This window comes from Tuber melanosporum (genome assembly GCF_000151645.1).
Source record: "Tuber melanosporum whole genome shotgun sequence assembly, scaffold_24, strain Mel28".
In the NCBI taxonomy this organism is placed as follows: domain Eukaryota; kingdom Fungi; phylum Ascomycota; class Pezizomycetes; order Pezizales; family Tuberaceae; genus Tuber; species Tuber melanosporum.
The window spans coordinates 813,183-834,488 of NW_003298908.1; the positions used below are offsets into that span (position 1 = coordinate 813,183).

The window sequence follows — 21,306 nt, forward strand, 5'->3', positions numbered from 1 at the left end:
TGAGGCCAGCTGCGATGCCATCCTGTGAATACCCATCATGTAATTCTGCATGGCTATTTATGTTGTATCATACTCGTACCCTCTGGCCGTCCCGTCAGACGTTGGCAGGAAGGAGCTCGCCTCCTGTCAGATCGACCGACTCCATCGCCAATAAGATGAGATCATCCGCCACCGATACCTTAGGTTAGATCACTTCATGGCTGAAACGAGCCTAAAGACGGGCCTGTAAGGTTCCTTTGTTGGTCCCTGTTTCCAAGGTAAGGGGTGCGCACAGTTACCATTCTGATAGTAGCGTTTCCCGGGGAAAAGGCCAAACAAGGACGTTCTATTGCATTACGGGTATGGTACTGGTATGATGGCAAGAACTCGGCATTTGATCATCCAGGGACGGCGGCCAAGAACCCTCGGGATACCTTTTCGGGTGACAATACTGCAAGAAGGCACGTGACACTAACAATGGTGGTTACCCCAGCAACTTGCAAGCCCTCGAGGAACGTTATCAGCAGACTTCCCCAACCCCAAACGCGTGTCTTGGCGAACCCCAACGCGACAACCTACCACGATACACAACCCCCTCCTCCATCCAATCCAACCATCCAAATACCGGTTTCCCCGCCACCCTCCTTCTCCTTCGACCCCCCTCTCAAGTTTTCCTTCCTACCCTGCTTGTTTAGGATCCGCCAATCATCGACTCATACCTCCCACGCACCATCAAATAAGCACACGCTGCTATCATACCTACCTGTCTGACTACCTACTCATCACATTTCATCCTCACCCCGAATCTACTTTTTATTCAGAGGTTTTGGAAATGGCGAAAGCCAAAGCTATTGCGCGCAAGTCTACCGGCGGGAAAGCCCCACTAAAGAAGCCTACGAAGACTGTGAAGCGTCCCAGCGGTGTTGGAGCAAGAGGTGGGATCAATGGATCCATTATTATTATTATTTCAAAAAAAAAAAAACCTAAAACCTGGAGGACGGCAAGTTTTGGCTGACTGATTTTTATGAAAATCGCGTACAGCCGGAGACCCAGTCCCTGCGAAGCCCACCACCGCCCGCCGCTGGAGGCCAGGAACTCGCGCTCTTCGTGAGATCAGACAGTATCAGAAGAGCACAGATTTGCTGATTAGAAAGCTGCCATTCGCTCGCCTTGTAACGCTCCCCCCATTCCTCCCTTTGCACTAATTGTGGGGGAGCGATAAACTGATGGGAATGTTTTATATAGGTCCGCGAGATTGCAATGGATTACACCAACGCTGCTCACTTGAATGGTCTGGGTGGCAGCGGAGTCGACGACCTCCGCTGGCAGTCCACGGCGATACTGGCACTGCAGGAGGCCGCAGAGGCATACCTTGTTCATCTTTTTGAGGACAGCAATCTTCTGGCTATACACGCCAAACGAGTCACGATTATGCAGAAGGATATTCAACTCGCCAGGCGTATCAGAGGCGCTTGGGGCGGGCTGGGTTAGGTTAGTTTAGAAAGTTGGCGCACGTGGTTATTTTCGTCTCTGTTTTTTTTTTCTGTTTTTTTCTTCCCATATTTTGCATACATGCATGGACCGTGGGTATCACAAAGTTTAAGGGTGCAAACCTGAGGGGGATTGTATAAAATTTTTTTTTCTCCCCCCCTCTTCCTTCTCCCCTCTTCTTTTTTGGCCTGTTTCATTTCCCTCAGGACGGCGTGTGCATGCGTGGCTCTTGTATCTGCCTGTCTGCCTGTGGATTGGTTATTCCCTGGCTTACCGAAATCGAATCGGATTGAATAAATGGATGCTATTGCTGGGTTGCACCTTGTTATTTCGCTATTTCTTGGTATGGTAATGGTTTACCTTTATGCTGGCTGGGTGGGTGGTTCTCTATCTTATATCGTTGTCATCAATAGTCTTTTTGGTCGCTTTTTTTTTTTTTTGTCCAAATATTGTACGTGGAATACCAAATCTACTACCGGTAGTAAAGGAAGTTTCAAGTATCCCATATCCCACAAAAACAACCACAGTACCAGCACCTAGAACTTCTGTTGGAGATATCCGCACGAGTACCTATACGTAAAGTACGATACGAGTACAATACAATACACGTCAACTCAATACAAGTAGCACTGAAAATATCCTTCCTTTATTTCCCCCTTTCCTGCACCATAGTACTTTTATTTACCTCTAACCTCTCTTTATTCTTTTAAACACTTGTTTTCCCTTGACTACGTGCAACCTCCTATCCAATCATTTCCCAGTTTCTCAACAAACTTCCACAAGGCAAGACCAGCCGAGTGAGAACGAGTGACGAGATCAGCGCGCCGACTTCCCCGATCTATCATTCGCCAGACCGCACAGATTCGAGCCCCCCCAATTCCCTGCGATCAAAATAGTACGCGAGTATGATTACTCTGTTGTTATCGGTGTACCCAACTGACGACCCGAAATTTGTTCGTCACGTCACGCGGATGTTTTTTTTGCCATGCTGGGAGGGGAGGGTGAAACGGGGGGTGGTATAGGTATCGTATAACCAGTACTCGGGTATTGTTCAGCCCGAGATGGGTAGTATCATATCATAGGTTACGGTACGGGAGGAATTGACTGGTGGTGGGGGGTTTTAGAGTATCGTATCATAAGTGGGTTATGACTTATATAAGCATCGGTATATGGCTTGGCGCGGAAGCGGGTTTCAAGCTGGCTAGATCTGATAGACCGCGTGAGCCCTCAGCGAGGCGCGGCAAACCTTGGCACATCCTGGCGTCAACAGAACGTGGCCCCCTAGCCTACACATCTCATACAGGCCATCAACATATCAATTTTTTTTTCTTACCACTAACATCACAAACAATCAACCACACAACTATCTCTGGAGACACAACCCACTTCAGAGGTCCGAACGACAAACAGACCGACGGTTCTTGTGATTCCTCTCTGAGAGCAGGGGCTATACAGGCACCTGCTCCCTCATCAAAGCTTTCTTCCAATTCTTGCTTTTCAATCTCTCCCAGCTCTCCAACCCCCTCCTACATATCGTCCAGCTGCTTCTCAAGTTTTTTTACCTTACCTTTGGCAACATGAATATGTTGGACAAGGTGGCCTTCTTCTTCAAGCAATATCATACCTGATTTATGACACTTGAGTAATCATTAAGAATACCAGGATCTGATACCTAGGAATCACCCTAAGTAGGGTAACCCTAGTCAGAATTGGAATCTCTGGTCTCCAACACCCCCCTCCAGCCACCTTATAGGGCCCGCATATCATCAAACCTATCAATCTCAATTGTATTCTGTGACAATAATGCCACGCAATTGAAGGTATAAGTATTAGGAATACCGAGATCCGATACCTAGGAACCACCCTAGGTAGGGTAACCTCTCCCGAAATCGAAATCTCAGGTCTCCAACACCCCCCTCCGGCCCCCTTACGGGGCCCGCGCGTCATCATACATATCGATCTAAGTTGCGTCCTGTGAGTATTATACCACAGAGTCGAAGGTGTTAAAATAACACCATATACGTCGCCGCCGTCTGTCCGACCGGATCCTATTCGCAGGATATATAAGAGGGGACCTTCGGCTAGGTCTGGGAAGTATAACGGAGTGAATCCGTCAACTACCCAGAAAGTTACTAGGCTTCAAGAACGAGATATCTTTGGCATAGGCTGCAAGTAACGGGACGTTTTCGCGCAAAGAGATGATGATGAATAGTAAAGGATCTTAATGAAAGACCAATACATTCACATCCACCCTACGATAACCAGAAGAGTCTGGAACTCCTGAGAATACTATCATCGAACCCAATGGAGTTCGAGGAGTGTTACAACTAGGTTCCGGTACATACTGCAACTGAGGGGGTGACTTCCAAACCGGTGATAGTAACCAGAATCCTATTACCCATGGCAACCAAGGGTTACCGACCGAGGGATTATCTACCAACTCTATGGAAAGGCTTCCTGCAGGTAAGTAGGAAGTCCTCCGGAAAAGATCTATTGGTTGGGTATGGAGTTATGAAGAGTTGAAGTTAGATGACCTAGAAAGTCGGTAATAACAACTATCTTCGCAGATGCAACCCGCAGACGAAACTGATCATTTCGTCGACAAGGGAGACGATTGGAGCCAACACAGTTCGACTTGAGAATTGGGCCATTTGTCTAAAAAGACTCTCACCATCGGATAATTACTATTGGAAACAGCATGACTTCCAAATAGTTATATTATAATTATCAAAGAGGGTGTGATGATTTTCAGGGTCTACAGGTGTTCGCACCTTGGAAGAAAACCCGACGTTGCGAGTTATATTGGAAAAAGGTACATGGTTGTATGTTAGTTAGATGTAGTCCACGAATACTCAGACGCGGAATATAAATATCGAAGTGCCTCCCAAGCTTTAGACATCATCAAGCAACGGAGAAGAGACCTTAACAATATAACATTGTTCTTACGATTTTACTTTACCCTACTTTACTTCGCTCTTAGTAGTCATAAACGAAACGAGTGAAGTCTGAGCCTTCCTAGACAATCTCTGTCTCTAAAAACGAATCTCAATCGGCCTAGACAACTCTGAAGTCTATCAGGTTGTCTCTGCCTAACAATAAGAATAACACTATATAAGTCACTGCTGTCTATCTGACTGGATCCTATTTGCAGAGTATATGAAAGGGGACCTTTGGCTAGGTTTGGGAAGTGGAGTAGAGTAAATCCGTTAACTATTCAGAGAGTTACTAGGCTTTAAAGATGTGACATCTTTGGTATGAGCTGTAAGTAACAGGATGTTTTCACATATATCTGATACCTTATCCCTAGTGCTTGACAAACTTAAGGCACTAGATAATGGACAACCAAGTGGTCGGCATGCTATATTGAAATCAGTCCTAGAAGAATGGGAAGACGTTGCAGAAAGGGAGTAACTTGAGGAAATCTCTACCTGCAATAAGGGAAAGCAGAGAGAAGAAGAACTCCCAACTCCTATAATACTGGGTGGCAACCTAGATGAAGAAAGTGATAATAGAAATGACGATAGAAATGGAGAAAAGTATGGAGAAGTACTATTCAGATTTAAATGGGGATTAACCCTTGAATAATGTGGAACAGCCAACGTGCTTATAGAAGTATTATCCTAAACTATTAAGTGACTAGCAGATCCACCCCCTTTTTTCGAAGCAAAGACCAATCAATGCACTTATTATTGGTTAATCCAACATATGGATTATTTCGTGTACAATCCCAGGATGTGGGATGATGATTATGAATGTATTATCTACGCCTTGAGGAGAACTAAAGGAGATCAGGTCAGCCCAATAGCAGTATGGTATCAGTGTATAATGGATGGCCTCCGTGGAGAGGAACAAGTCCCAGAACTGAGTTCATGGACTTGCTTTGAATATGAATTTACCAGTCAGAATACCCCCCTCAAAGAAGGACATAAAGCCATACAGGACATGGAATTAGTCGAGTACAAAAATGATATTCAGACATTTATGGGAAAAATACATAATCTGAATCTCTACGCTCCACTAACAGGACTAGCCTAGTGTATGGCGTGCAATAGAAAGTTGCCCTTCAAGATTAGATGGTGACTTTTTCTGAACAAATATGATACCCACAGAGAATGAGAAATGGCAGTCCGTGAAGCAGGAAGAGATGAGTAAGAACAGCTGGAAGGAGACCACCTACATTAGAATAAGTTAAAATCTGCAAAAATATTCTCTGACAAAAAACATGTTGACAAGAATCAACCAAAAGTAAAAAGAGAGAAACCTTTTATAAAGAGAGGTGGTCTGTCCAAAAAGAGGAAGTGGGAACCAGAATCTGAGAAACCGGTAAAGAGATTTAGTGGGACAATGAAGTCGACACATACAAACTTCAAAACGGCCTATGAAAGAATCCCCCAGTCAACAATTGACGAAAGAAAGTGGGAAGGTGGTTGCACTCATTGCGGAAAAAAAAACCACGAGTACATAATCTACTGGGGACAAATTCAGGTGTCAAGGACAAGGGCAGATAATGGCTCATTCAAGACACCAAGGGCTAGAATGATAACTATAGTTCACCGTCCCACAAAGATCTCTACCGCCCAAGTTCCAAGAGGCAACAAACTCTGGGAACTAGACAAGGAGGAAGAAATAACTTAGATCATTTCATTGGTACTGACAATGACTGTGTTAGGGTAGTCTAGAAGAGACAGACTCTTTAGGAGTTGAAATCAACTGTAAAAGGGGTCGGCTGTTAGGAATACCAGAACCCGATACCTAGGAACTACCCTAAGTAGGGTAACCCCACTCGGAATCAGAATCTCTGATCTCCAACACCCTCCTCCAGCTCCCTTATGAGGCTTGCACGTCATCATATATATCAATCTCAATAGCGTCCTGTGACTATATTACCATAGAATTGAAGGTGTTAGATTAAAACCATATACGTTGTCGCTGTCTGTCTGACCAGGTCCTGTTCGCGGGATATATGCGAGGGGACCTTCGGCTAGGGCTAGGAAGTGGAATGGAGTAATTCCGCCAACTACTCAGAACGTTACATAGCTTCAAAGACCTGACACCTTTGGCATGGGCCGTAGGTAACGGGACGATTTGGCACAAAGAGATGGTATCAAATGGTAAAGGATGTAACGGTCCCCCTTTGGACAGTTAGTTCTTGGCGATGTGGAACGATACTTCTCTCTTCTGCTTTCTTATTTATTCGTCTTATGATAGCACTAGGCCTCTGCCTACATTACCGATAGTACAAGACCTCTGTCTTCTATCGGAAATACCTATCATAAGCCTTCTCTAACTCTTCCTCTTGAAGAGCTTTCCTCGTCGTAACAATAGCGTTGCAATAAAGATAAAGATCGTAAAGGTGTTTTATATTTGTTAAAGTAATCAGTAGGAAAATTACTTAGAATAAAGTGTGAAGAACCTATCTTCCTTGGCCGCATCAGCCTCCTTATATAGTATTCTTCCTGCCCGTAGTCATGTGACCTAAAGTGGTCACATGTGCGAAACCTAATCATAACAAACTAATCATATGACCAAAGTGATCACATGTTGAAAACCCATGACCTCATAGCGAGGTCATGTACAAAACTCATAAACCAATCATAATATAATAAACAAGTCATATGACTCGACTGAGTCATATGCGCGAAACCCATGACCTCATAACGAGGTCATGTGCGAAACATAAATCATATGTGCAAGGCTTACCCGCAAGGCACACTCGCAAGGCATACTCGCCAGGCACACATCCCATATGTAATGATTCCTCTCTGGATAGTTAGTTCTTGGCGACGGGGAACGATACTTCTCTTCCTGTCTTCTTCTTTCTTTGTCTTATGATAGCTCTAGACCTCTGCCTACCTTACCAATAGTATAAGATCTTTGTTTTCTATCGGGAACGCCTATCATAAGCTTTCTCTAACTTGTCTTCGTGAAGGACTTTTCTTGGCGTAAGAATAATGTTGCAATAAAGATAAAGATCGTAAAGATGTTTTATATTCGTTAAAGTAATAAGTAGGAAACGTACTTAAAACAAAGCGTGAAGAATCTATCTTCCACGGCTGCATTGACCTCCTTATATAGTATTCTTCCTGCCTATAGTCATGTGACCTAAAGTGGTCACATGTGCGAAACCAAATCATAACAAACTAGTCATGTGACTAAAGTGATCACATGCTCAAAACCCATGACCTCATAGCGAGGTCATGTACAAAACCCATAAACCAATCATAACGCAATAAACAGGTCATATGACTTGACTGAGTCATATGCGCGAAAACTCATGACCTCATAATGAGGTCATGTGCGAAACATAAATCATATGCGCAAGGCTTACCCGCAAGGTACACTCACAAGGCATACACTTCAGATGCATGTCCCATGACTCATCTTCGAGCCATGTGCGAAAGCATCACAAATCCCACACATAACAAATCATATAACCCGAATAGGTCATATGTGCAAAACAATAACATACCTGTGACTCATAACCATGTGTCACGTGAAAACCTTTTTCATGCTAAGCCATGTTCGTGACACCATGACTCATATTTGAGCCATGTGCGAAAGCATCAATAATCCCACACATAACAAATCATGTGACCCGAATGAGTCATATGTGTAAAACAATAACATACCTGTAACTCATAGCCATGTATCACGTGAAATTCTCTTTCATGTCAAGCCACGTTTGTGACAAAGGATCTCTATTAGAGACCAATACATTTACATTCACCAGAAGAGTCTAGAACTCCAAAAGACACTACCAAAGGAGCCAACGAACTTCATGGAGTGTTGCAACTGGGTATCGGAACACATCGTAGCCATGGGGTAATTCTCAATACTACAATGATTACTGAAACCTACTACCCAGAGAGCCATCAAGGGTTGCCGATCGAGGGATTAATTACCAATCTGGTGGAATACCTTCCTGCGAGTTAATTGGAAGTCATTCAAAGAAAATCTATCGATTGGGCATGGAGTTACCAAGGATCAGAGTCAGATGACCTACGATGGTTGTAATGACGACCACCTTTGCAGATATAGCAGTGGATAAAACTGATCATTTTATCAATAGCGAAGACAATTGGAGCCAACTCAGTTCGACTTAAGAACTAGGCCATAAGTCTAAAGACTCTGCTAAGCAGGATATCACTATTAGGGACAGCACGTTTCCTAAGAACAAATATCGTAATTACTGAAGAGGGTGTGATGGTTTTCAGGGTCCACAGGTGTTCACACCTTGGAAGAAAACTCGACATCGCGAATTACGATTGAACAAGTACATAGTTGTATGATAAATAGATGTAGTCCGTAAACATTCAGACGCGGAATATAAATATCGAAGTGCCTCCCAAGCTTTAGACATCACCTAGCAACAGAGAAGAGACCTTAACAATATAATATTGTTTTTACGATTCTACCTTACTTTACCTATTCTACTTCGCTCCTAGTAGTCATAAACGAAACGAGCAAAGTCTGAGCCTTCCTAGACAATCTCCGTCTACAGAAACGAATCTCGATTGGCCTAGACAACTTTGAAGTCTATCAGGTTGTCTCCGCCTAACAGTTTCAAAACATATTGTAGTTATGAGAATGACTTCGAATACTACAATGGTGATTGAGACACTGTTACTTAGAGCAACCAAGAGTTGCCGATCAAGGAAATATTTGTCAATTTGGTGGAAAGCTTTCTGCAAATTAGTATGAAATACTGTGGAAGATATCTATGAGTTGGGTAAGGAGTTATGAAGATTTGAAGTCAATAGACCTAAAAAGGTTAAAATTATGACTACCTTCTGTAACGTGTTCGTAGGGTGCTAATCACATTATGGGTAATAGATATGATAGTTGGCAGGTAGCCTGCTCTTCCAGAGAGGAGGCGAGAGCTGAGAACTAAAGGAGGCTTCGAGGGTGTACTGGGGAACAAAAAAGTAACAGTTCAACCAAGTATATTGAAATACTGTCTGTCGAAGTCTGCCTTTTCTATCGTAGAAACAGGCGGTGTTTAAATACACAAATCTGTTCATGTCTAGCATGAACGAAACTAATCAAAGGTATCAATCGATAAACTTTGGTAAAACTTCTTAAGTATCAAAGCGATACTTAAAACAAAACATAAAACAAAACCAAGTACCAAATGATACTTAAAATAAACCAAGTATCAAGCGATACTTAAAACAAAACATAAAACAAAACCAAGTATCAAACGATACTTAAAACAAACCAAGTATCAAGCGATACTTAAAACAAAACATAAAACAAAACCAAGTATCAAACGATACTTAAAACAAACCAAGTATCAAGCGATACTTAAAACAAAACATAAAACAAAACCAAGTATCAAACGATACTTAAAACAAACTAAGTATCAAGCGATACTTAAAACAAAACATAAAACAAAACCAAGTATCAAACGATACTTAAAACAAAACATAAAACAAAACCAATAACCGAGTACCTGTACCGGTTACATTCCCCAAAACAAAACAACTGTTTAAATAAACAAAATCTAATAATCATCAAAAGCGGAGTCTGAGAAACTAAAGGCTTCAGTTTCCGCTAAAAGCTCTTCATCATAAGTGTTACATCAGGGACAAGAGGAAACTCTAAGGAAACACTTTGACTCAAAGAAATGCAAGTCACTGAAGTCACGAATACCAGATTCGCGTTGTACATCAACCCAAGCGTGATCGTAATCAGGACAGTAATCGATCCAGAGGATTTTGAAGTAGTCTTCAAGTTGGATAACATCGTGGTTCAACAACAGTCCAACAATCTGTTGTCGCAGCCTCACATTGAGTTCCACATAGTTTGACATCGTTATAGTATTTGGATAGCGATCGAGATTAGATAAGGTTGTCGAGAACCTGCTCCATAGCCTGATTTTCATCATTGCTACTTTCGAATTCCGACTCAAAGTATGGTGCCCAAAATCCATCTCTAGCTTCGAGTTCTGCATGCCATCGCTCAGTTTCTGGCATCGTGGGTGTCCAGCACATGGTGATGTAGTTGATCGTTGGGGGGAGGGATCTGTTTGGCATATTGTCTTTCCACCATCCGTTCACCATATCCATAGCGTGCTCTAGTCCTTCCAGTGGTTCCCAAATGTTTTCGCTCGTTGGATATCCTTTCTATTTGACTAGGAACTGATCATTTCCATGCCAAAGGCGGTGATCTCTGATTTCTTCAACTTCCCATTCATCTTTCTTATCGATGATGATAGGTTCAGGTCGAGAGTGGGTTCTTCCAGGGAACTTGGAGTCGTCATTTAGGTGGAATCGCTTGACAGCAGAGGCGTGGAAAACTGCGGTATTGCGGCGGTATATGCGTCCATCCATCTGGACGGTATAGTGTTCTGTATGCTCGTCAAAAGATAAGACTTTGAAAGGTCCTCGCCATTGGGATTGTAATTTCTTGCTGTGTCCAACTTTGGTAATGAATATATTTCCATGTACCATGAGCATATCACCTGGCGGAATAGAGACATGTTTGCGTCTTCGCTTCTGAGCAGTAGTGGTGCTTCGGAATCGGGTAGCTTTAACAGCTTGAAAGGCATCATTCCGAATCGCTTGATGGTGGTTTAGATGGTCATCAGAGGCAGGGACTAAGGAGTTCTTAAATAGAGTTGTAGGTAGGAGAGGGTATTGACGGCCGAAAACTGCCTTGTATGGAGATATTCCCAACGTGTCTGAAAATCCGGCATTGATATATGCGGCCCGTTCAACAAGCGCTGGTTCCCAGTTGGTCTGTTATTCATTGATCATGTTGCTTATTCCGGTCTTACCTTCGCAGATTTTTCGTTCTGCTTGGCCATTAGTCTCATGGTGTCCAGGGGCAGCCATAATGTGGTTTATTCCAAGGGAGGTCAAGGTTTGCTTCCAGAATCTGGCGGTAAAACGGGGATCAGCATCACTGACAATAGATAAGGGGTATCCATGGGGGGTAAACAGGTATCGTTGGAGGTTATTCCAGGTGTCTTTAAAGGAATCGGTAACTTTCATTGGTATAAGTCATGTATATCCAGAAAATCAATCCACAGCTACCAAAATAGTGTCATATCCAGCGGACTTGTTGAATGGTCCTGCAAAATCGATAGCATATGATTCGAATCTTTCCCATGGTAGTTGGAGGGTCTTCGCTTTCCCTTCAGGTAGTTGTGTTCGCTCCTTATTTGCCTGGTAGTGTTCGCATTGTTTGACGAAATCGCAGAAGTCCTTTCATATCTCAGGCCAGTAAACATAGTCTGAGGCATATTGGAGGTTACGATCTGCACTATGGTGTCCTTTGTTGTGGACTTTGGTAATAACATATTCCCTAATAGTCATTCCATTGAACATATGGCCCTTTGGTATGTATAGGCAATGTTTACCATAACGGGTGCTGGTATAGACCATTCCATTGAATATGTTGTAGGGGGCGAGATCTCCATGCCTGGAACTATCCATGACTTTGAAGTAAATCGGCCCATGGCGATAGCCTGCTATCATTTGGCTTCGAAAAGAGGAGGTTAATTCTTCCGTGGTTGATCTAACATCTCGTTCATTGTCGATTAGGGATCCTCTTGTTGTTTCGATAGGGGCTTCCTCTTCCTCAAAGGTTTCATAGAGTGGTCGACGATGCTCAGGAATAGTAGGGGGTATGACTGAGACAATGATTTAATTGTTGTATACTCGTAAGGGTCCACCATATAGTGGTCTTGAATCGGTTATGGGAGGAGAGGATGGCGTGGCTGACTGTGGGGGGTGTAAATAGGATATTGCATCCACGTAGGCTGCTGCTTGTTCGAGCTCTTCAAAACCTTGGTATCGTGTTGGAACAGGATTAAGGGTATGAGGAGGTTGGGTCGATTCATCTTCATCGATCATCTGTTCTGCTCCTTCTGCGGTGTCGAAGCTGGTGTTTTTGGAATCGTCAGCAGGCATATAGTACGGTCGCTGGTATCTGTTGCCAAACTTAATCTCAGTCTGGTAAAAACGGCAGGTGTCGTGATAACAGTGAGACCAGTGGAGTCTGCTTTGTTCAAGTTCGTGATGAGGTGTGCTCCGGAGCGTGCAATTGTCTTTCCATTCTTCATCAATGTCCTTTCCTTGTTCCGTTCCGGCAGTGCTGTACATGGTGTAAGAGAAAAGATTGGAGGGAGTGGCAGAGCTGGCGGTAGCCATTGATGGTTCTTGTTCATAGGAGGTGTCGTCAGGGCTGTCTTCGCTTTGTCTTGTGTGATCATGAACCAGAGGAGGATCTGTGAGGTCTTGATTCTTATATAGGCGGGAGAGAGCATCAGCTAAATAGTTCGTTCTTCTAGGGGTATAGATGATTTTTGCATCGTATTTACTGATTTCACCTATCCATCTTGTTCTTCTCCTTCCAGGTATTCTTTCTGTTTTAAGATTAGTGAGAAGTTGGTGGTCGGTAACAATAGTGAAGGTATTGCCCATCAGGATGTGGTTGAAAGCGGCAAGAATATCAATCACAGCAAGGGCTTCCTTGTCTGTTGTTTCATAGTTCATCTGTGAGTTAGTGAACTTCCTGCTGTGTAATGCCGCCGGTCTCGCTGTTTCATGGGAGGCCCCTTGTCCAACCTATATTCCAACTCCAACATCCGATGTATCAGTAATTAGCCATATCGGTTCTGGTTTACTATAGTTGATAGGTTGAATAACATTTGCATTTTTAATCAACTCCTTGATGTTGGTGAAGGCTTGGTCATAAGTGTGGGTCCAGACAAATTCTGCATTGCTGGTACGGTCTGTGAGCGGCGCTGTAACAGTGGCGTGGTATGGTAGGAACTGGGAAATATAGTTGACAAGTCCTAGGAATCGCATGAGTTCTTTTTGACTCTGGGGTGTAATCCATTCCGTTAAACAGGATATTTTTCCAGGGGCTGTATGTATTCCTTTATCATCTATAACATGTCCTAGGATATCGAGTTTATCGGCAAACAGGATTGATGTCACAAACCTGGCTTAGCGAGGAAAGGGCTTTCACGTGACGCATAGTTATGAGTCACAGGTATGTTATTGTTTCATACATATGACTCATTCGGGTCGTATGATTTGTTATGTGTAGGATTTGTGATGCTTTCGCTCATGGCTCAAATATGAGTCATGGGACGTACATAGGGCGAGTGTGCCTTGCGAAGTATACCTTGCAAGTATGCCTTGCGGGTAAGCCTTATGTATATGATTTATGTTTCGCACATATGACTCGGTCAAGTCATATGATTGGTTTATTGTGCTATGATTGGTTTATGAGTTTTTCGCACATGACCTCACTATGAGGTCATGGGGTTTGAACAAGAGACCATGTTGGTCACATGATTAGTTTGTTATGATTTTGTTTCGCACATGTGACCACTTTAGGTCACATGATTATGGGCGGAAGAACACTATATAAGGAGGCCGATGCAGCCGAGGAGGATAGGTTCTTCACGCTTTGTTCTAAGTACTTTGCCTACTTCTTACACTCCTTATCGCAAGTGAGCATAACCAATACTTTACCTTATTTAGCTCGCGATAAATACTTCATCTGCTGTTACTTGTTTGTGTTTTTCGTTTCGGGCGGTCAGTTAGAAGTTATTGTTCTCGCTTAGAAGATACTTCAGTGTGAGATATCCATGGCCTGGTCCCGGTAATCACTGAGTATAGTTTGGGCGAGGATGGCGTCTTCGACAGCCTCCTCCTCCACGGATTCTCCCCCCCCTTCGAGGATGTCGTCCCCTGTTCGGTTCGACTCCAACCCCTCCTCCTTGCTTGAGACAGGCCGTGCGGCCTTGTCTCTCGTGCCCGCTACTGAGGCTGACCATGGCCTCATCCCTACAACTACACTGTCCTATGTTGCACCCAGAGGAAACTTTAAGTTTTTACAGTTCCACCACTACCACGGGTGTCAGAACGTGGTTAACCCGCAGTTTGATGATTTGGTCCGGCAAACGATGAAAGAAGTGGAGGTTTTGGTGAGAGGTTTCCTGATCGGGAGAGGCTGTTCAGCCACGTGTGGCTTGAACAAGGACACTACCACAGGACTCTTCGTTCGGATCAATTCGGACCATGGTTCGGAATATTCTCCAGCCCCCGCACCCTCCCCTCCCAAAGATTCTCAGGCTGTAGTCCCTGCATCCTCCATCCCCCCCGCCAAGGACAACTCAACTGCTACCACGGTTGAGGCCAGCTCTTGGTCGGCGACTCCTCCCCTCGCTAGGGCTGTCCAAAGCAAGATGCCCAGCTTCCTTCGCCAGGCCCGCAATGCGGGGACCAGTTCCTCGACTCCCTCCTTTCTGGCAGGAATGTCTTCTGGTGAAAGGGCTCTTTTCGAAACCCCTAAGTTCAAACTGGACGACCCTAACGACGAGGATTACAACCCTCCTGCCTCAGGAACATGCCACCGGACACGATCGGCATCTCCTACTAAGCGATCTGCTGCTCCCCTCCTTGGACCCCATTTTTTGTGGGCTATCAACGTTGATGAGGGGCAGAAAAAACAGATTGTTCCCGCTCTTCCTGGCCTACCCCTGAACGTTCACCAAGGGCGCTTGGCTATCCCTCCACCTGTGGTGCTCCCATCAACAATCGAGGCTACACCCCCTTCTCCATCCCCGCTTATAACTGAGGATGTCCTATCCACCTCGGAGGTGATGGCTAGGGATACCCCTATGGAACTGGATGGTGGACGCAACTCAGAAGCGACTGGTTTGGGCGAAAGCATACACGCCCATTCACCAGCTATGGGTTCATCTCCTCCACCTATTATTGGACAATTGGTGTGACCTCCCAGAGGCCAACTAGAGGGTCCCTCAGAAGCCCCCAGTGGCGATTCAACCCCACTGGAAGTCCAACTCCCAGAGACCCAACCTGAGGACGCTGACGCTGCAGTGGCCCAGGCGGACTCGATCATGGCTGGTGTCTGTGAGATGCTGGATGCTGGTATGACTCCCTCTCCTGAACCCCACTCAGGTAGTGTAATCGGGTCCATGTTGGAAGGCCTGGAGGATATCCGGTCTGGCAATACTCAACCTCTGCTCTCGTCGGAATCCGGGTCAATTGAAGATGACACGGTACAGGACGTACGAACTTGAATGAACAGTGGCCCCACCTTTGATGATGAAGGTCCGAGGAATGTGATAAACTACTGGAGTCAAGTTCATGTCTTGGAACGGGCAGTAAAAGTACTGACCGATATTGTTGGCAGGCAAGGAGAGGAAATTGAAGCCCTTCAGGTAAAGTTGTCCCCCCGCCGCCGCCCCCCCCTGCTGTACCTCGAAGCATCTCCGTTGTTTTTTCGGAGCCGACTAAACCATCCCCTATACCTGAAAAAAGGGAAGCCTCTACGGAGGCCCCTACTGCTAAAGCCTCTTTTACGGAGGTAGTAAACGGAATGGCATACATACTAAAGCTCCCCACGGGCCCACAGGAATGGGTACGTCATGCTCGACCCGCATCAGCGGCCTCATCCCACCAATCCAGCAGCAACAGCAGCTCCTCCAGTGAAGGAGTGGTAGTCTTGAAGGTAGCCCGTGAAGGCGAAGGCAAGTCTGTTCACTGGGAAGAAGAGGAGGGGGAGGAAGAAGATAAAAAGAAAGAGTGAAGGAAGCGTGGCAAACGCCTGAGTGGTGGTGCGAGAAGGAGAAGAAAGGCTGCCAGAGAGGCTGGTAAAGAAAGGGAAGTGGCGACCCCAGCCAAGACTCAGGGGAAGGCTGATGAACAGGAATCGGCTCCAAAGGCTGCGACACCTGTTGCTACGGCGGCTCAATCCGGGCCATCAGCCTTGGCCAGCGTTAAGGTAGGCGAGGCTCAGAGACGATAGGAATACCGACGGGCACCAATGCGGCCCCCAGACCCACTAAACTCAGTACCACCACCACCACGCTCATCGCCAACCCCAAATGCTAGAGGAAGGCACATCACCATGCGCTTCCCTACTTGAAAGAAGGTTGCCCTGCTAGAGGGTGTCGATATTGAGATAATCCGAAATCGGATTAATGTAACCTTTTCCAATCAGGGAAAGATTCGGGGAAATGCTCCTTATATTCGCGCAGGGCATGTCCGGCCAGAAATTGGATGCATCTTCCTGACTTTGGCGGCACACTCCGTGATGGAACTAGGCAGCAGGCTGGACAAGGCCAGAGTCGATCTTCTTAGGGAATTGTCACTCCCAGATTTTGAATTCCAGAGGAACCTGGAAAAGGTGAAGATCTTTGTTTCTGGTGTTCCGCTTACTGACACAGAACGAGGGTTGATTTGGAGGGTGGAAGGATGGACTGGAAGCGCGGCCTTTGATGGCCTTCGCACTGATCTGGAGCAATCCAATACTGGTGTAGTGACTGTCTCCCGGCCCGAGATTATGGGATCCATACACGCCATGAGGCAGGCCAATACTGTGAGTTGTGACATCCGCTTCGTGGTGGAGAATAATGAGGCCATCAAGGAAAGACTGGCAGAGGGAAAGATTTGGTTGTGAGAGGGTACCCGCAATGTCAGAGTTTTTGAAGAGCATCGCCTCCTTAAGGTATGTGGTAGGTGCCTGGAAACTGGCCACTTCGAGGCGACATGTGGCCGCCCCTCTCAATACCGATTCTGCTTCGGAGAACACTTCTCTCGAGAGCACATGTGTAGCAAGCTGGCTTGTCCAGGAGGAGTGGGTCAGCCCTGTGGACATACCAGGAGACAGTGCTGGTTGTGTGACCGGATGGACCACTTCACAGGATACGAGCGATACCCAGGTATCAAATCGTCGTCCCCGACTCCACCTTCCTCACCTGCTGGACAAGGAACGGCCACACCAAGAAGACCCGTGAAGGAACCCGTCAGAAAACCGGAACAGCAGGGCAAGAGGGCAGAAAGGAATAGAAGGAGAACAAGTCGCAGCCGTGGAAGGTTCCCGACACCCAGGCTGGTCGAAATCAGCAGCGACGAGGAAGAGGAGACTTCCTGCCGTAAGTCGGAAAAGGCTAAAGGTAAGGAACCGGAATGGCCTTCCCCCTCCCCGGCACGTAGGATTTTAAAATCTAAGTCTGGCAACACCACCAAGTCCCGTGATGAGGAAACGAGTTGGGTTGCCCGGGATCCGGATACCGGCTCCGCATATGCCTCTGGCCCTTGTGGCCCTTGTGGATCAGTTGAAGCTCCCGTTTAATGCTTATTACAACAATAGCATTAAACGTGGGGAGGAGTAGTCGGCATAGGGAGCTGGCGTTTGATTTATTTTCCTTTGTTGATTTGTTTTTTATTGTTGAACCTTGTGTTGATCGAGAGGGACAACATGTACCAGTGGATGTTGATGGATGGGATTTGTTTTCCTTTGTTAAAGGATCAGGCGTTGAGGTGTTTGTTCGGTCCCACATTTGTGGGCTGTTTGAGGTGGTGGGGCATAGGGAAGGCGGTGCTCAGATTGGGTATTGGGAGAAAGGGACAAAAAAGGTACTCGCTGGAGTTTACTTTCGACCTGGCTATACCAAGGACCAGTTTATCCGATGGTTGAATGAGCTAGGGGAACCTGACATTGCGTTTGGAGATTTCAACGCCAGGTATCAAGACTGGGACCCCAACACGGACCATAACAATACAGGAGGACGGTGGCTGAAACAGTGGTTTACGGCCCCTGCTCGGGATATGAATATGGTACCGCCGACAGTGCCAACCTTTCGAGATATTTCAGAATCGTCCTTTGCCTGCACTGGGCACCGTATATCCGATATCGATACATGGATGCTGCAGGCTGTGAGCATAGTGCTCAAGCCCTTAAGTTGAAGGTGGACCTTCCTGACAATATTATGCGTCGGAGGCCGGCTTGGAAGAAAGCAGTCTGGGAAAAGGTTGGGAAGCAGCTGGATGCCCTTAAAGAGGTGGGAGATGAGAAGTTATGGGAAGGGGTGAGGTATGTGGTGGACACGCTCCCACGGGCCTCCATTGGCAGAGGTCGGCGCGAGTGGTGGACACCGGAGCTAGAAACGATGAGGTTAGATGTGGCTCAGCTATGACGATACTCCAAGCACAAGGCAGAGCGGACGGAGGACTACAAACTGGTCAGGAGTGTTTACCGGGCTTGCCTATTGAGGGCCAGGTTCAAACACATCAGGACCAAGATAGCTGAGAGTCAGGATCCGGACATTTTTCGGCTAGCACAAAAATTGGAGGCCAAGTGAACGCTTCCCTCCATGGCCAGACCAGATGGATCCTACGCCACGACACATTCTGACCTCAGCGACCTGATTGCACAACAGCTATCCCCTGGCGATCCTGCCCTTTGGAAGGACTCCATGATTGATATGGACAGTGCTCAGGAAATGGAAATCGCCCTTGCTAGGTCCCCTACAAACACGGGTTCAGGCGAGGATGTTATTGGGTATCCTTTCATACGATTCTGGAAGCGAAGGGATACAACAACTCTAAGACGTTTGGTCAACTATGGGTTAAGTCACGATATTCAGGATTGGCATCGGGCAGAAGTAGTACTCATACCAAAGATTGACAAACCCAGATATGATGTCGTCAAATCGTGGAGAATGATATACCTGCTCCCGACACCTGCAAAGGGGGCAGAATGCGTAGTCCTGCTGAGACTGGCCGTGTGTCTTGATCTGGGGGAGACACAGTTTGGCTCTCGACGGAAGAGAGGAGTCCACGACACCATAGCGGTGGTCTTTGAGTTCCTATGGCATAATGAGGGCTATAAACGACTGATTTTGTCCATGGATGTCGAAGGAGGATTCGATAACATTGATGTTGACCTCCTGTCAGACTTCCTGATCGCCTGGGGATGTCCGTCGAACCTGTGTCAGTGGGTGCAAAGGTGGACTTCCTGTCAGTCGATTCGCTTCCGGTTTAATGGATGCGTCTCTAAGACCTACTATGTCAGCAAAGGGGTGCCTCAGGGCTCGCCTCTCTCTCTGTTTCTCTTCGGAGCCTACATAGCGGATATATTCACGCTGCGAATGCGTTACTCCTCCGGACTCCGACAATTGGTGATCTCATACGTTGATGATGGGGTCATCATGGTGGTTGCAGATTCTGGCAACGCTGCCCAGTACCATGCGGGAGAAACTTTTGCAGACTGCGATCGTATAGCAAGGGCTAGGGGGATGGGGTTTAGTGCCCTCAAGACCCAGTGGATCGGGTTTGGGGACAGGGCGTGGGGAGGAATGGAGTTGTTAGGAGAAATGGTTTTACCTTCTGAGGATTTGCGGGTTCTTAGTTATAGGTTTAATGTATTTCTTAACTTTTCTTCTCATGTAAAATATTGGTTAGAAAGGGGGTTGGGTATTAGGAGAAGGATTTCGGTGTTGGGGAAGAGGTTTGGGAGTGTTGGAGGGCTTGGGGCATGGGAGACTTACCGCTTGGTGCAGGCAGCCTACCTTCCGACCGTGTATTAAGGGCTTATGTTTGTAACCGACCCTGCGTCGTATGTGAAACAGATTCAGGTCCACGTCAACAACTGCCTTCAATCGGTCTTCCGGACCCCCATGAGGCTGGCAAACAATATACTGCTAGCTGAGTGTGGGACACCGCCTGTTACCATCTAAGGAAGGTATCTGCAGAGGAGGTGCTGAAGCCGATTTATTAACTACCGGTACTGTGATCAACACCCGTGATTCGGTGAGATACGGCTCAATTGGAAGCTGGAGGGGATGGTGGCACACCGGCTGAACTCAGACAAAGAACTCGCCTGCCGCTCCAAGATTACAGTCGGAAAAGGCAAGGCGGTAATGGCTGCACACCACCGTTCGCTGTACGCAGATCTGTGTAATTCCTCGGACATGGTTATATACACGGACGGGTCCAAGACCTCTGAAGGGGCTGGTATGGCAGGGGCGGTATTCGAGAAAGGGGCCCTGACCTGTGTTGACAGGTGCTCGGTTCCCCAGTCATGGAGCATCGTTGAATGCGAGCTGTTTGCAGTTGTCTGTGCACTCCGATATGCCCGAGGGATGGCCAAGAGGCGCCCGGTCCATGTGTTTCTGGACTGCATTCCTGCCCTCACCCTGCTAGACAGGATGCTTTCGGAAGGAGATTCGGCTAAACAGTGGGAAGTTATGGCACCATTGCTTAATGTGTTTAGCCATGTCAACATCAGCTGGATTCCGGGGCACATGGGCATTGGGGGCAATGAGACGGTGGACTAAAAAGCTAAGGCCTGCGTAGGTCATACATTGCGGCCTCTGAGTTGGGAAGGGGTAAGCTTTGGGATCGGGCATGCGGCATGGGCCCGAGAATTGCGAAAGGCAGAGTGGGGTTCATGGCACAACAGGGAGGGACACGGGTATTATGCTCGTGAACCTAGGGCACCTCGGCATCTTCGAGGCCTCACCCATATGGACTCCTATGTTTTACTGAGAATTCGCAGCGGGACCGGTCTGGTCGGGCATGACAGCTGTGAAGGGAAGGATGACAGACACCACTGGACTAAGTGCCCCTGCTATGCTATAGGACGCCCTGCTGATGAGGACTTGTATAAGGATTCGGCGGTATTGTGGTGGAGGTCCTGGTGGGTGAGTCATAGGTGGTTAGGCCTGGGGATGCCCCGACATGTTGAGAAGGTGGATGGGGATCAGGTAGTAGCAGGTAACCCCTTTGATGGCACACTAATAGTGGAAAAAAGTGGCCGGTTGGCAACGGTGAAGGATCCCAGGACCTGCACCCGGTGCGAAAAAAGACACGATGGCAGTTGATGCGTTCTACCGGGATTGGTAACCATGCCGAAGAAATGGTTTTTCTTGCCCAACCAACGACGCTGCAACTGTCCCTACTGTGGGACTGCGATTTCAGCAACGGCCACCCAGAAACGAGTCACCTTCGCTGAACACTTTGAGAAAAAGCCCCGCTGTTTACGGACATGTCACGATCGGTTTTG

General features: G+C 46.6%; 1 protein-coding gene; it reads left to right on the plus strand.

The window, feature by feature from the left end:
* Window positions 1–678: 678 nt before the first annotated feature.
* On the plus strand, window positions 679–1,835 carry GSTUM_00006141001 (uncharacterized protein). XM_002838275.2 has 3 exons: window positions 679–899; window positions 1,027–1,151; window positions 1,225–1,835. Exons 1-3 carry the CDS (start codon window positions 812–814, stop codon window positions 1,468–1,470), a joined length of 459 nt encoding a protein of 152 aa, XP_002838321.1. The 5' UTR covers window positions 679–811; the 3' UTR covers window positions 1,471–1,835.
* Window positions 1,836–21,306: the final 19,471 nt, after the last annotated feature.